Consider the following 17,466-nt stretch of genomic DNA (forward strand, 5'->3'; position numbering starts at 1 on the left):
AAAACAAACATTAAGTATTTCATATATATCCTCTATACATATTACATAATCTCAAGCATTCAACATTTACCTAGCCACATGCAAACTAGTACAAACATTCAAAAACATTGATACATGGCCTAAATGTTAGTTTGACGTGGGCCATTGGATTAGATCAACACGAAAAGACCGTACTGATATTTTCTTTTGTACAGTGTTACGTTTACTACCTGATTAACTCTCCTGGCCCCATATAGCCCATAATATCTTCCAAGTACCGGTACCACTTATGTTTTACACAGATCTGCTACAATCAGCCTTACCGAAGCCCACTCTACGATTGGCTAGATCAAACTCCACCCATATATTTTGTTGATGAAAATTTCCTATTATATTGCTAGCAGCACCCAACATTTCCGACCGTCCGATCCCAACACAATGGACCCCTCCACCCACATCAGCTAAAACCCTCTCTTTCTCTACAACTATCTCCACACCCTTGTCAAATTCAAACACCATATTGCCTATCAACCGTCCGATCTCTATTGCATTGCCATTGAAACACATGTCAGATACACCACCATACACGTATCCCTTCTTTAACCTTGGCCCCACCAGTCTTACCACCTCCTCCCTCACCTTATTGTAAGCCGCGTCCACCAAGTAAGTGAACTCGGACCCGGAGTCAATCATGGTTTGACCCGCACCACTAGGATCGGGCCGAAAGGCCGAAATCGGAATGTTCAGTTTTTGGTTGCCAATCCTAATTCCTTGCATAGCAACAGTGTAAGCCAAAGGGTCCAAATTGGGCATCCGTTGACTTTGAGAAAAAGTCAAAAGATTAATATACCGAAACCTACCAGAATTCGGGTTTTCACCCAAGTAAAACGACCCGGTTGGGGTAAAACCGGGTCGACCTTGCCGGGTGGGTACACAGTATGAGAACTTCGTTAATTTAGCCTGGGAAGCAAAGGACAGCCTCCCAAGGTTCATTCCCAGAATGCCCTTGGCATCACTCGATTCCTCAGCGCAGCCTAGGATCAAAGGAGGGGTACTTTGGGACCTAGAAAATGTAATCTTTTCTCTTACAAGATTACCTTCAGCTAATGTTCCATCAGCGTAGAAGTAGGAATAATGACACAAACGTTTCTGGTCGCATGAGGTTGGTAGGGTAAAATCAGGAATTCTGGGCTTGCAAAGGGGATGATTACATGGCAAAACAGAGAATGAAGAGGATAAAGAAGGATCAAACACAGAACCAGGTGGGGGTTTCCTGGGAACCTTTTTGTGACACTGAATCCATGACAACTGGCTGCCTGTGTCCAAAATCATTTGCTGAGTTTGAGGTGGTGTCCCTATAGGGAGAGAGACGACCAATATCATCGAGTACTTGAATCCTGACCTGTAGTTATACGGCGACGAGGAAACGGAAGAACTTTTGAGTGTTGGGGCTTTCTTGGTTTGTGAGATGAAGGAAGAGTAGAAACTTGGGGAGGCTTGCGGGGAGCGAGGGAGGGAGGTGAGTGGGAAAGAAAAGGAAAGGGAGTCATTCTTGTGCTGGGTTTCTTGTGTTGAGAGGGAGCAGGAGGTGAGTAGCAGGAAGAGGTAAAAAGAAAGCATGGTTTCTTCGAGAAGAGAAGGAGAGGAAGCAATGGAAGAGAGGAGGAAGGAGGGCGGTGTTGGGGTGGTTTTGAGTTTTGAGTACAGTTTGTGGTGTATTGCTGTATTTATATGCCAGAGAAAGGTTGTGATTGGCTGGGTAAAGCCAAAATAGGAGAATTCGAAAAGAAAAAAATGAAAAAAGAATACGCGTTTTCTTAATTGAGTGGTTAGATCTTATAATGACAGTAGAATTGATGCTTGCTTAATTGAGTTGCAGAAGATATGAGCTGCCCCGGTAGAATCCTGAATATAGCTAAACAAATTCCTTTCTTGGAATTAACTCCTTTTTTCCAATTTATTTTATATTTTTAATATTAGTTCATAATATTAAATAAAAAACACTAAAAAACCTCAATTTTAATTTTTTTAAAAAATAAATATTTAATTTTTTTTTAAAAAAATCCAGTACACCAACACTTATGCCCACAATTAATTGAAGCTCAAAAAGGCAGCCTAAAAAGCACTCCAAGTTCTCGTGAAGCTAAGTAATGGTGTTTACACTTTACATGGAGTGATCCTGATATTATGGAGTTCAATGTTGATCCGTATTATATGTTATGTCAAGAGGATGCCATCGCCATTTTACTCAATAAAATTTTCAAAAAACTAATTTTAGAATATCATTGATGTAAAATTAATATATATATATTGATATTTGATTTTTGTATTCTATACTTTTATGATGATTATTTTGGACTTTGGAGAAATATTTTGCTATGATATTCTAATGTAATAATTATATTGACAAACTTAGGTCATCGGTATTTTGATGTGGTTAAAGAAATACTTGGGTCGTCGGGCTCTTTCCTCGGTAAGTGCCACTAACACAGACGCTACAGCCCACGCCATGAATACGCTGCCCCACCTAGCTCTTAGGTCACAAAGCCGTGCATTGCATGGCTTTTCTTTTGCTGCCGTGGAAATTACTTTCCGACTTTTAGTTTCCTCTCATTTCTTTTTCTTTTTCTTTTTAGCTCAATTAGAAAGCACGTTGTGTTTCATGTGTTTTTAATATTATGGTGCTGATTTTAAAAAAAAAATGTATTTTTATTTTAAAATATATTATAATATTTTTTATTTTTCTCACATAAAATTATGAAAAAATCAATTTAATATTTTTTTAAAGTAAAATTTACTTTTAAAATACATTTTTTAAAAAAACTTATTGTTCTCCAAACACTAATTTAAACACGATTACAATATTCAAGCAATTTAAATAAAATACATCTATAATATTGTGATTATAATGTCAAGTATATATGTCACATAAGTCAGGTGTATCAATAACTAGATAAATTGACATCTAATCTTTATTATCACAAGATCCATGCTTTTGAGTGTCGTAAAAGAAAAAATATGTTCATTCCAGGGTTTTTTTTTTTTAAAAAAAAATACTCGTAACTAAATTTATCAAGGGATTAGATTATATATAACATTATTAATTAAACATCCCCTTCCATAGAAATATTAAATTATTTTAGATATTAGCTCTAAAATTTTAACTCATAAAATGAAGAGGGATGCCAGCAACAACTCCAGTAATTATATATAAATTGTATTTATTGTTATGCAACCAATTTAACATAAAAATTTAACCTGTTAAGTAAGGTTTTGAAATATAATTTATATTATTCTTTAATATGTTTCTTTAAGTAAAAACCTTTCGAATTTGAAACTTGCACAAATTTTATATTACCTTGTAATTAATTTTTTATTAAATAAATAGGAATTGTTAGATTCGTATTCGTGACTGCTTGATAATCAAGGCTCTAATACAATGTTAAAGAATCAATTTAATTTAAAAAATTAAACTGTTAGATAAAGTTCTAAAATATAATTGATATTATTCTCTAATATTTTTAATATAAAATTAAATTGGTAGCCAACATTATGATAAAAAAAAGAAAAAGGTGCTATGAATTGGTTTTATAACATCACTAATGTTCATGGGCGTCCATAAATTTTCTCAAATCTGTGAGTAGCATTTAAATATCTATAGGATAGTAGGCTACAGATAGGCAAATTGAAAATAATAATAATAAAAAATAATACTACTGGGAATATTTACTTTTTTACGTTTTTCTTTTCTTTTCTATCATGGCGTCTATAGGCAGATCAATTAGAAAGTTCTAATACAATAACATTAGTAGATTTCTTTAATCATTGGCCTATTAAGATAAAAGCACAAAAAGTCTGGCCAATTTCAAAGAGAACACTAAACAATCAATAGGGACCCAGCAAGTCAAATTAGTCGTATAAATTTGAATTTTTAACTAAAATATTATATAACGAATTTCTTGGAAATGAATTCTTAATTTCCCTATGTAAATAGTATATAAAAGAGTCGGGGGGGGGGCAGTGTGAAGCGAAAAGAAATAAAAAATCATGATTTTTTCAAATTTTAAAATTGCTCCTGAACTACAGAGAAAAGCTTGATTTCATAAATTCTCAATGTCAATAAATTGTAATTATTTATATTAGTCTCATATTTTAAATTTATCTAATTTCTTACTAAAAATTACATGGCTAATAAAAAAAATATAAAATTCTTAATTTAATTCTAGCATAATCTCATCTGAGATTTAGCGCTAGTTTACTGATCTCATAAAATAACTAACCTTGTAAAATATATTCATAAAATTTAAATTGAATCCAATAATTAAATTAAAAATTATATTTATTTTTATTATAAAAAATTTACATAATACCATCCTGTTTCAATATTAAAAAATTATTTTAATTTAATAACTTAAGATATTATATAAGATTTTAAGACATAATTTATACCATTTTCTAACACACCCTTTTAAGTAAAAGTTTTTTTCAACTTGAAACTTATACAAACCAACACTACTTTATGTTTTTTTTTTATCAAATAAATAAGGATAATAAGATTTGAACTCATGACTGCTTGGTCATTAAAATTTTGATATCATGTTAAAAAATTATTTTAACCTAATAACTTAATATATATTATTTTTTAACGTTTGATTTCTTATTTATATTTTAATTTTTTTTTATCTATCATTATATTTTTTCCCTTGTGATGTTATTGGACACTGCTGCTTGCCAGGTAATGTCTTGGTTCTTTAGACTTGGAGTACTGTCAAAGACTGTCTGAAATCTGAATGACTGCAAAGTGGGTGGCGAGCCAGGGCTCGCATTTAACCAGCTGGCCACCATGACAAAGTACTCAAGGAACCAACTCATAGGTAGTTGAAAATGGTTGAATAGGCTCCAAATTCCATGGAAATTTCAAAATTCGACGCACACCAGAATCTAATTCTAACCACACCACGAGGTCTTCAATTGGTTTTATAACCCTATTTAATTCATCATTGTATTTGAAAGTTGTTAAGCAACAATTTTCTCTAGAGGATTAATTTTGTACAGAAGAATGTTTTAGAAAGTTTGTTTTTTCTTTATGAGAAAAAAAAATCTTTGAAAGCAAATTAACTATAGCCACCTACTTAATTTACTCCATAAATTATTTGTTGTTGTTTCAATAAATATAAAATCAATTAACTAAAAGAAGGGGAAAATACATGTAATATCCTATAGTTTTGTCCAAATTGTACTCGCAAATTAACTTTTAAAAAATTACAATTTGTATCACTGATGAATATAAAATAAACTAAATTATAAAATAATTTATGACGTGCAATTACAGTTTTACTATATGCTTGATACAAAGTGTGTAATTTGTTAAAAGTCAATAAGTAAATAATTTTGACTAAATTATAGGACGGCAAGAGTAATGTTTTTTTTTTTTTAAAAAAAAAACCATATATTAAGTTTGTTCCATCCATTAGTGAATTTTCTTTTAATAAAAAATAAAGAGTCAATTCAATTATGTTCATTACTGGATTTTTTTTCTTGAGAATAATTAATGGGAACTAAATGAGTTGCAAAAAATATTTCAAATGCAATGGAGAAGTGGGCCAAATTTAATTGACTCATATTACTAGTATACTTAAGAGTGAGCGTGTATCATATCTTAAAATAAACATTATACTCTAATATATATTACGAAATATATATTATAATTCATTTATTCTTTGTTTCTAGTGAATTTAAAGTAAGAAAAAAAATTCACGCCATATATTAGTTTCTTTTAAAAAATAAGAAAAGGGTCAAAACTTTGCTCCTTATAAGGGATTCTAATAAAATAAAATTAAATGATAAAATAGATTAACTCAAACACTACATGAGGAAAATATATTGTTATTGAAACTCTCTTGTTTACCCTTCCAAACTCTTATGTGATAACAATAGGCAAAGAGTATAATATTTTAAGATCATATTTGAAAGATATATGCAAGTATAGGGACTAAAATGGACTTCAAAGGGTAAAGGACTCATGGCCCACTACCGCCCCAGCTTGCTTGCTTGCTTTGATTGCGTGGGTTTTCGATGCGAGTTTGCAGAGAAATGTTACACACAAACTAAATGCAATGGGTTGAAATATTAATTTAGAGTAGTAGATCCTACAATTTTTACCTCTCATACAAGAAATGTTTTTTCATATATATATATATATATATATAATTTTGATATTAATATTATTATCCAAAAAATTATTTTTTAAAAAAATATTTCAATGGAATTTTCATGCAAAACTCTTAAAAACATAAGCTAATATATTACGTACCAAACCCAAATGGTGTGTTAATATAATCCTTGGATCATCCTAAAAAGAAACTAGCAATATAGTTCTAGAAGTTATTATTTTTAATTTTTTTTCTCATTCTAATATTTAAGCCTTTGATTTGAAAATCAACAATTCAAACATAAATTACATGTAACTCAAAAAAAAAGAAGGATTTCAAGCCTTTTTATTTGTTTATCAATTCGATCTTTATTAGACAAGTGATGAAATATACAAGGTAACAACAGATAAATTAACAATGTTCAAACTATATATAATTAGATCGATCACGGATTATTATCATAAGAAAAGCATCAAAGGCATAAAACATTTTTGAGATATTCTCAACTCTCCTCTCTTGCCCACGACAACAATAGCCATGTTGCCTGAGCGGCACCGCAGGAACTTTTGGCCGGTAGTGCTTTCCTTCTTGATTTTCTTGTCTTGGTGCTCGGAACATGATCGATTTGATCAAAGTATTTGGTCATGGACTCATGGGGAGGACTGAACGATCGTGCCATAAGATGACAAGCAATACTTAGCCATATTAAAGAGAAAAAAATTGGGAATATTCGTCACCTCGTTAATTCTTCATTCCTCCTTTTGTTTTATGGTTGCTCCCCACTTCCTTTTGATTAATCTATTTTTAGTGGAGCATCTTAAATAACCTTAATGTGACAAGATCTTCAATCATATTGGCATTTCGAATCTTAAAAAAATACGTCCGGATTTGGATTTTTTTGCTAAGTTAATCTTGTTAGCTATATTAATTTATTAATTTAAAAATGGGAAGGTCTTCTATTTCAAGAAAAAAACTCGTTTTTTTAAGTGAATATTCGATAAATCAAGGTTAAAACTACTCAAAAATCTAGAAACACAGCCCTAAAAAGCTTTGTGTGGAATTTGAAGTATAACTATATCAGCAGCTACTACAAAATGGAAGATTCTAGTTAATTATTGACATATATAAAAGTTTTTTTACCATTATTGATCTGAGTTTTTGTAAATATATTAAATGAAGTTATATTTACTACTACATCAACCAACGTACAGATATGTTTGTTGTTTGAGGCATGGCAACATAACTTAATAACTAAGCATGAAAAACAAAGGCATTGATTGACCCCATGTACATCTATATTAAACTCTCATCTAGCTAGTTCCATGTATCGAGCAGAGTACTGTTTTGTTGGTGCTTCATTATCAAGAACAACAAAACAATCAAATATTATAGATTAATAATTCATAGATATCATATGCAAACATGCATAAATTACGTGTCCATGGATACAGGTTAGACAGAACACAAAATATTAATTCTAAATTCATGAGTGAGCATGTCTTGTCATCACTAGGCTATGATAAAATTTTGGTGCTGATATAAAAGTCTATTTTTTTTTCTTAATTTTTTAATCAAATCCTGCTGGTTTTCAAGAATTAACAAGGTTCCGAGGAGATCCATCCAATTTCTCTTGAGTTATCCTCTAACCAACAAAATGAATTATTTGTATCTAACTAGAGATCATGGAGGTGACTCTAATTTTGAAGCATGTAGGCCTTGAGAACACTAGATATGTTTGCCTGTAATAATAGTAATAATAATTAAAAAAAAAAAACAATCATAGAGCACCAAACCTCAAGAGATAATGGTAGCTGGGTAGGACAAAACAATTGATCGTGGGAAAGCTATGGTCAACAAGTTATATGAATGGATGATGGAGAGTTTCCCAGGCTGGACCCATAACATAGATGCTGCCTTCACTGAAAAGGAGTACATGCATGGGAGGCAAATGAATGCTTGTTACATCAATGCCATCCATGCATTAAAGAGTTTGGATCTTGTATCTATCCATGCTGATCGGTCTCCAGCAATTCTCAAAGCCACCATAAAATAATCCCGAACTAATTAATAAATGAAATAAAAATAAGTACAATATATATAACTTTATTATTATTATTATTAACATAGGTATTTAGACCAACTTAAACGCATTTTAACTAATCCCATAAATTCTGAAAATCAACGATCATTTAAGACTCCAATAACCCTGAAAGAACTCGAACTCATGATTATTGAGAAGCAAATCTAAATCCTAACTAGTTGGGTTACTCCTTCATATTACTATATATGTAACTTAATATTATATATAGTGTTAAATAACTATTTTAATTCCAAAGTCTAATTAATTTGTTAGTAATATCTTAAAATATAAAACATATATATTATTTTTAAAAACATATTTTCAAGAAAAAATTATTTAAACATAAAATTAACTTAAAAACAATGAAATTCATAGATATTGTTACTTACAAGCCATATCGATCGGTAATGCATACCTCGATTAATTCAACTTGCTTAACAAACATGAAAAATAAAGAAAGTAAATATCACAATTTTTATCAACTCTTTCCCTCTCAATTAACTATATTTAAGATGAAACTATCTAGTAGGTAGTTTAATGGTAAGAGCTTGGGATTAAGGAGTTTACTTCTTCTATAATTTCATGTTCAAACTTTGTGGTTGCTAATATGATGATCACTAGAGGTCTAGATTGTCATTAATTTCAGGGTTTATGAAATTAGATAAGACACGCGCAAACTAACCCGGAAATTCACGTTAATAATAATAATAAACTATATGTAAGATGGATTTTATCCATTATTCATCCTTGTACTCTTCGGGATTTCTTTATTAATCGAAATCTTTCATTCTTTAATGATTAAGTTCATGGAACTAGGGATTGATACGATAACTTAGCCATTCAAGATCTTTTATAAGTCAGATTTATGATCAAATTTAACAATTATATATACAGGCCAATAACAATTTCAGAACTGGTTTGGCATCTTTAGTTTATCTCGATTCAAAAAAGGATAATTAAAACTAAGAAAATATATAAATGTGAAGAGATGAAAGTAGATAAACAATATGGTTGTAAAGCAAGAATTCCTCACGGATTATATATATTACCGTGTAAATGATCACGGGCTGTGAAGTTTTTTCACAGTAAAAACACAGCACTTCACATACTTTCTATGATCCGTTATTTCAGATATCAAACATGTGAGATGTTGGAGAGAAAAAGATGATCAACTTTTAGGTCGCTATTCTTTCACGGTTCTACTATCCTAGCCATGCATGGAATATATCTTAATCCTAGCCATGTATTTTTGGCTTGCTGCTCTCTGGGTTTGAGTAGAAGAACCGACAGCAACATTCCCTGTCATGAGATGACACGTGCACACCTTGCATAAATACTCATCCATATTGCAGCAAACTGTCGATAACAACATGCATGGTACCAATAAAATTAGGATTCTATATTTATATAAAGATGGGTTTGTACTATTGGGATTCATCTTATAAATTAATAAGATATTTCATAAAAATAAATATCTTTATTTTCGAGAAATTAAATACTATATTATTGAGTTTTGTTTTTTCAATTTAGTTCAATTTCGATTAAAAATTGTTTCAAAAATTCTAAAATATCTATGTCAATGACAATCGACACACACATTACATTGATCACCATATCTCCCGTTGACTATCGGCGAGCAAAGGTCTGAAATTAATCAAATTATTGATGTAGGAAACCATAGATTCCTTTTATTGCACACAGGAACTCAATTAAATAATTTTTTTATATTACTGGATGAATATGATTTTTACGTCATTTTTTTTGTGTGACTAAGTTTGTAAATTTATATAGAAGAAAAAAGGTATTTCTTTTCGGGAAATATTTTTTTTTTTTAAAAAAAAAAAAGCATTCTAAATTAGCCTATTTAATTTGAAGGGGGAAAAAGGCCTCAATATTCCCAGCTAGGGTATAGTTTTCGTGGACAGCAATTCGAATAAATTAATTGACACCTCAACTCCCAAAAGCACCATCTTAGGTTTTTAATTACTAAAACCATATTATTTCTCAGTCGTCACCAAGCTCACCTTGGCTTCATCATAGGCTCCTACAACAAGATGACAGGATTTGACCCTTGTTTTCTGGGGAATATGCACCATCTTTCTATTTCTTTTTAAGTATGTTATCTTCTTCATGCTACCAACAGGCACTTATATGACCAATATTGCATATCAAGTGGAGAATCTTCACTTAATTAGTTGATAATCATGAATTATTGATCTTGACGAGTGTGTTGAGAGTGGTGTTGCCTTTAGCTCTTTTGATATATTTTTGATGATTTTCAAGGAATTTGTTTTTTAAAAATCAGTTTAGCACTATTTGTTGCATTAAATTGTACGTAATAACAACTTGAATATTGATGGGGTAGTAGGGATAAGCATGGAAGGTATACCATAAATCAACTAGCACCTTTAACTATGAAATTATTGCGTTGGCCTTTCACTATCCAATTGGGAAAGTGTGCTCAAATATTCAATCAGCTTGAATAACTTTTGGCCTAAAATTAAATTAATGAATTAACCTATGGATACGATTTCATCACCATGGATTCGGGTAGGTTCGAAAAGAGAAGCAAAGAAAACAAGGTCAAGAGTGCCGTCACATATTGTATTATAATATGCTATTAATTGCCTGATAAATTATTTAAAAAACACATCTCTATTCATAGTTAAAATGACAGGAAGATTAATCTAAACCTCTAAATCCACCCCATTTGTCCCATTGCAAGGGGTCAACTGAAGCATACATGGACTAATCACTTCTTAGGAATGGACAGTCGACTTGTTATCAACGTTTTGGACCCCAAGCGACCAAGAAATCACACACACTATGGAATTGACTCCTGAGAAATGCATAAAATGCATGGATATTAGTCCTCTCTAGCTCCATCTCTTCATCTTTCTAGCCGTGACAATAATTGAGTTCATACTACGCAAGAAAATGCCAAATGACTTGTCTAATTTTAAACGAAAACATTGAAAGAACCTCCTATATGAACAATCAATCACATCGTTAACGTATTATAGACAATCAATCAGATTATTTTATTAATTCTAGTTAACATGATTGCTAGGCAGCCACTTGAAATTCATGTTGTTAATTTCTCCTTTTTTAAAAATCATGAATTTACTAAGATTTCTCTTGCTCGAATCCCATGCAATTCAATTAAGGGATTTTCACATGATTGTCTATGATTTTGTTGTCCAAGACTCCTAAAAATATATATAATTATATATAGAAATCTATTTACACATCGAGAATTTCATTGAAATGAAAACACATATCCATCTATCAACTAGCTAGTATAAACGTGGGAAATTTCCCTACTCTCAAGTCGGACTCGTAGAAGAGTAGTACGTAGCTGTCTCCAGCAACAGGAACGGATAAGAAACAAGATGATGTTGTCGACATCAAATTGGTCATAAACTAGTTGTAAACACACAGCATCTTCCCGTCTTTATGAATTTTCAAGTCACTCAAAATAATGCCTCGCCATGCATGCTCCTTGGACCACATTGGAAAACCATGGCACGACCTTTCTTTATCCAAGACCTCTTTATCAATGCTTATCAACGATGAGGTTGCTCAATCGAAACCAAGAGAAAGGGGAATGAATTCCAACTCAAGTTTTAATCATTCTTCCTTCTTACGAGACCCGGTTGAAGGCTTGAAGCTAACTATATCAAGTTATCAATTTCTGTTTTGTTTTGTTTTGTTTTTTAATTGAATAAAAATTATTTTAATTATGTTCATGTTTTGAATTATTATAAAATATTTTCGGTTATTTTAGATGAAACGAAACAAAATTGATAATCTTAAACTACACGACTAGGTCATTTTGTCCCCTATCAGCTGTCCTAATTTAAGACCAAGTGGGGTGAAGTGGGCAGGTTGAGGTAGCTTTTTCTAACATTTCAACTTTTTCATTAAAAGAAAGGAAAACATTGTAGCGATAAATAATATTTTCCGAATAGTATAATCCTGCTTAATGATCTATTTATGGATAGTTTTATCTTTTCACATGGAAATATTAACCATTAACAAATTGTTTCAGAACAAATTTGACTTTCACTGGATATAGCTCAATGACATAAATATTAGCTTTACAAGAAAAAAAAATAATATTGGCTTGGGTACAAGGGCCTTTTAGGTCTTTTATTTCTATAAACGTAGTTAAATTACTTAACTATTATTGAAATAAAAAAAAAAAAACTAAAATTTCTTTTCAACAACATTTTTGTTTTGAATTTGTTTTTTTTTTGTTATAATCAAGATGTTTTTAGAGCAATTTAGTGTTTTAACGAATATAAAATGTTAATAAAAAAAAAATTATGGGAGTGTTATTTTATTTATTTTTTATATTTAATTTGATTAGTTATTTATTTTTTTTTTAATCTTATTTTTATTCAATTTTATCTTTCATTCATTAGGTTTCATTTGATTTTTACATAAAATTTAATTCTTCATTCTTTTAATATTTTTTAATCCTTTAACTAATTGAAATTTGTTTCAATTTCACTCTTAGCATTTCATTTTGATTTTTTATACATTGAATTTGACTCTCATTTTTTTTTTATTGTTTTTTTTATTGTATTTTTTTTACAATTTCATCCCTTAATTTTTTTTTATTGAGTCCTTAGGTTTTCGAAAACTAACACGGTTGAATTTGATGTTTTTTAGGTTGTTTTATAAAATTTATTTTTTCTAAAATTTTATTCTTAAATATTTGATTTTTTTAAAAGTCTTTCATGGTTTTTTTCTCACTTTTTTTTTGATAGGATTATCTAATTTTATGTCTATAATCACGAAGTTGGTGGGTTAATTGTGGATTATTTAAATATTTTTTTGTGTTTTTTTTTTTATCCCAATTTTTCTTTTAAAAAAATCAACTGGTCTTTAGGTTTATTAAGGAATTTAAGAGTCATTGTTTGTTGTGGTTACCTTTTATGTAGTCATCGCAGCCTCTTTAAAAAATAACATTGTTTTGAAAATTATTAGATTTTGAACAGGTTATGATTTGACCTGTTTAATTGAACAAGTCAAATCATTTTAACTTTAGATTGACTTTTTTTTGAGATTGGCTCGAGTTAGGACTTAGGACTAGTCGATTCGATTTCGGATAGATCTGATAGGATGGGCCAGATTTAATAATTTGCTGTTGATACCTTGACATTTTACGGAAGAGCCTAGGTACAGGCCATGGGTTGTAAGACTCTTCATCACATTTTTACAAGTTTTTTAGGCCCATTGTTGGTCCTTCGGCTAAGAAACACAAATGAATCCTAAGAATTTGATCCAAAAAAGCCCACAATACACACACACACACACACACACACACACACACATTCTCAGACAGCTAACATTTGTTGCCAGTACCTGGGGGCTTGAGCAACAATCCTACAGCCAGCAAAGTTGACCTTTTTTCAGGTAATTCCCTTGCTTTCTCTTCTTTGCCATGTTATTGATAATCTTGTGTTATATCATATGCTGTTTCTCCGTCTGCTAAATTCAGTTACATGTATTGTGGTTTGGAATTTATAGATACTAAAGATGTTAGTTTATTCTGGCAACCGTGTTGGAGTTTAGATTAACAAAGTACTGAGAAAGTATCCGTGGGTTGGATTCAAACTAGAAGAATTAGAAGGACCAAATTGATGATTTAGGAAGACTGTAACTACTTTTAGTCAATGGAAAGAAATGCATGATCTGTTGAAATATATTTGTAATCAGAAGAATAAGATTGTGTTTGATTGATGCATGCATGACCACCTTGAGTGTTGGAGATTAGGTATTAGTTCATAACAGGGGGACTTGTTGTAGCTTCGGTTTAGGGAGCTCCAGTGGGATTTTGAGCTGGGTTTTGATGGGGTATTTGAAGACGGGGATCTTTTTTCTAGCTGTTTTAGGTCAGTACAGTGATTGGTGAATATTTCTTAGACCGAGGTTGGTCGAAAGTTGTGTCAATAGGTGCAAGGGAGGATGAAGCTGGCTCTTGGAAAAGCACTAGTAGTGATTGGAAAGTCTCTCATCTGAGGTAGGTGATGGGTGAAGGAACTTGTTGCGACAAGTGTTTGATGTGGTGAAGAAGAAAAAGTTATTGATATTTAGTTATATTGAGGGTGAAGGGTGGATGGCATGATGGGATTTGACATTCATAAGGTTTCAAATAGGTGTTCAATGAAATTTTCTAAAACCTTGAACTTTTGTTTAGGCCTGACGTCTGGACTGGTTTCTTTCTTGTTTCCATCAACCAATTTCCATCTTATCTGGCTGAAGCAGTTGTTTCTAATGAACTCTCAATGTTTAGCAGAAATTATGCTTGCTTGTTGGATATTATACATAAACACTCAAACTTTTTAAGCTTATAAACAATTTCATATAATTTGAATCAGCCTCCTTCCCCTTAGCTACTGAATCGTAATGTAATTTCAAGTGAAAGCAAATTCCATGTTCTCACAATATGGCTCATACCTGCATTTCTCAGGAGAGAGTATTTCAGCTGACACATTTTCAGTCTGGGAACTCTGTTTCTGAATACTTGCTATCCCATCGCTGACTGCTATGTAATGTTTGCATATTTGTTAATTTATTGCAGCCACCAGATTCATCCAGGAGAAGCTACCATTTCCTGTTACACTGAAAAACTAGTGCTTTCGTGAATGGAATCAGATATGGTTATCCATAATGGAGGATGTCATTGCAGGAGAGTAAGGTGGCGAGTCCAAGCACCAAGTAGTGTTGTCGCCTGGAACTGCAACTGTTCTGATTGTTCCATGAGGGGCAACACTCACTTCATTGTCCCTTCTGAAAAGTTTGAGCTTCTTGGAGATTCCAAAGAATTTCTTACAACCTACACTTTTGGCACGCATACAGCGAAGCACACATTCTGTAAGTTTTGTGGCATAACTTCGTTTTACATTCCACGATCAAATCCAGATGGGGTTGCGGTTACTTTCAGATGTGTGGACCCAGGGACTCTCACTCATGTTGAGATTAAGTACTATGATGGGAGGAATTGGGAAAGCTCATACAATCAGACAGGCATTGCTTCATGCTCCCAAGGTACAGACTGAATTGTCACTCTTTCTTCCACCACTCTCTGTTTCCCTCCCTAAAGGAGAAGAACAACATTTTGGAAAAACCTTTGTGATGTCGCTTTTTGGAAAATTCTCAAAGTTGGAAAATAAATTTAGCAATGGCCAAGTGTTGTCCTCGGCCAAAACTTTGCCTCGTTTCCTTGTGTTATTTGAACGAAAAAACAAGTTACCCTATCTGCTAATTAAGAGAGAGACACCATGCATTTCATGATTCCCACACCGATCATCATTTCCCTTGAACATGAGGATCAAATGGACAGCAAAAAACAGAGGTTGGAAACTAACGATTTGCATGTTTAAATGACCTCAAGAAATACAAAGTAGTCCTGGAGGTTTGGTTTGATCGCATTTGCCAGTGTCGTTTGTGACAGCAGCCATGGCTAGGGAAACCAATACAGCATATACTAAACTGGGCACAACAACAAATCATGTGCTGACTTTTGTGCTCGCATTATCTCTACATGTCAAAGGAACTTCAACTCGTTAATGTGATCAAAGTCTTTGGTCATGGGACTCATGGAAAGGACTGAACTATCATGCTATAAGATGACAAGTAATACCTTAATGAAAAACATACTGAGAATATTCGTCACCTCGTTAATTCTGTGTTTTTTCCTTTTGTTTTATGGTTACTCGACACTTCCTTTCGATTACTCTGTTTTGAGTGGAGCATCTTAATTAAATTTAATATGACAAGATCTTTAATCATATTGGCATCTGGAATCTAAAAAAAAAAAATACTTCCTGCTTGACACCTCGCCTCGATCTGTCTAATCCAATGGCACTGCGTATCCAGCCAAGACCACCACCATCTTCACAAATGTGTGTGAATGACACAGCAAACTTTTCAGGGAAATATTGTCATTAACTAACATCTTCTACCAATGCTGACCATTGCAAAATAACCTTTTTATTTTTATTTTTTCACGAGTAAGCTCAAGAACTGGGTTTATAAATACACAAAGTTACCGAGTAAAAAAATAAAGATATGTCTTGGCCATACGAGTTCTAGATTGTAAGTCCTAGACTTCATACAAAGGCTCCATACAAAAACTCTCTTTACACACATCTTACTCATCACACATTTACAAATTTAAACATTAAATGATCTTTTATTTTCATAAATAACTTGTTTTTTAAGTGAACACCCGTTAAACCAAGGTCAAAAACCAGTCAATAGTCAAGAAACATAGTCTTGTAAAACCCAATTCCTGTTTGATGATTTTATGACTTCATCAGTTACTTGTCACCAATTTTTAATTAAATTTAACAAAATTAATTAAGGGGATTTTTGATAAAATCTTTGTCAATATACAATCATCGATCTTTTGATTAAATTTTGAAGTCTACCTATGATCATCAGCAGCTACGACAAAGTGGAAGATTCTACTTAACCATTGACATATATAAAGATTTTTTATTCCTAGAAATCTGGGTTTATGTAGATATATTAAATGAAGTTATATTTACCACTCCATCAACCAATATATATATATATATGTGTGTGTGTGTGTGTGTGTGTGTGTGTAGGTGTGTCAAATTAATGAATGGACAGATTTGTTTGGTGTTCGAGATATAGCAAGACCACATAAAAAAACTAAGCATAAAAAACGAAGGCATCGATTAACCCCATGTACATGTATATTAAACTCTCGTCTAGTGCCATGTATCAAGTAGAGTACTGTCTTGTTGGTCCTTCATTATTAAGAACAACAGAACAATCAAATATTATAAATTAATCCATAGATATCAGATGCAAACATGTATAAATTACATGTCCATGTAGATAGGTTAGACAGAACACAAAACATTAATTCTAAACTCATGAGTGAGCATGTCTTGTCATCACTAGGCTATGATAATACAAAATTTAAGATTTGATCTACCCATAGTAGATGACTCATTAAGTGCTTAGTACTGACACCTCTTATCTGGGAATGTCATTGGTCGTGCCAATTTTTATATCAAAGAAGCTCAAGGCAATAAATCCCTCTTAACTATTGATATAATTGCCATAAATATTAAAGAGAATCATCTTATGAGTTAATGCTTCAACCCATATTTGTTAAACTCAATTGACGGGTTAATTTAGAAAATTTATAATTCAAAACTTGACATGGATTATGTTTTAAATTAATAAAAAAGACGATAACTTGTGAAA

At 31.8% G+C, this 17,466-nt stretch overlaps 2 protein-coding genes across 3 annotated transcripts; one reads left to right on the top strand and one right to left on the bottom strand.

Moving 5' to 3' along the window:
- On the bottom strand, positions 1 to 1,697 carry LOC118028809 (aspartic proteinase PCS1). Its single transcript, XM_035032511.2, has one exon. The coding sequence runs from the start codon at positions 1,597 to 1,599 to the stop codon at positions 274 to 276; it is 1,326 nt and encodes a 441-aa protein (XP_034888402.1). The 5' UTR covers positions 1,600 to 1,697; the 3' UTR covers positions 1 to 273.
- Positions 1,698 to 13,513: 11,816 nt separating this feature from the next.
- Positions 13,514 to 15,522, top strand: LOC118028864 (uncharacterized). Of its 2 annotated transcripts, none has more exons than XM_035032593.2 (2): positions 13,514 to 13,635; positions 14,811 to 15,522. In XM_035032593.2, the coding sequence occupies exon 2, from the start codon at positions 14,868 to 14,870 to the stop codon at positions 15,279 to 15,281; it is 414 nt and encodes a 137-aa protein (XP_034888484.1). In that variant the 5' UTR covers positions 13,514 to 13,635; positions 14,811 to 14,867; the 3' UTR covers positions 15,282 to 15,522. The 2 variants fall into 2 exon arrangements, with proteins under 2 accessions (XP_034888484.1, XP_034888483.1); XM_035032592.2 differs by having other exon boundaries at positions 13,549 to 13,635; positions 14,804 to 15,487.
- Positions 15,523 to 17,466: the final 1,944 nt, after the last annotated feature.

This window comes from Populus alba, chromosome 17 (assembly GCF_005239225.2).
Source record: "Populus alba chromosome 17, ASM523922v2, whole genome shotgun sequence".
Lineage (NCBI taxonomy): Eukaryota > Viridiplantae > Streptophyta > Magnoliopsida > Malpighiales > Salicaceae > Populus > Populus alba.

Bases quoted from the DNA above. Each gene is read 5' to 3' on its own strand.
- LOC118028864 (XM_035032593.2), top strand. From the start codon at position 14,868: ATGGAATCAGATATGGTTATCCATAATGGAGGATGTCATTGCAGGAGA.
- LOC118028809 (XM_035032511.2), bottom strand. From the start codon at position 1,599: ATGCTTTCTTTTTACCTCTTCCTGCTACTCACCTCCTGCTCCCTCTCA.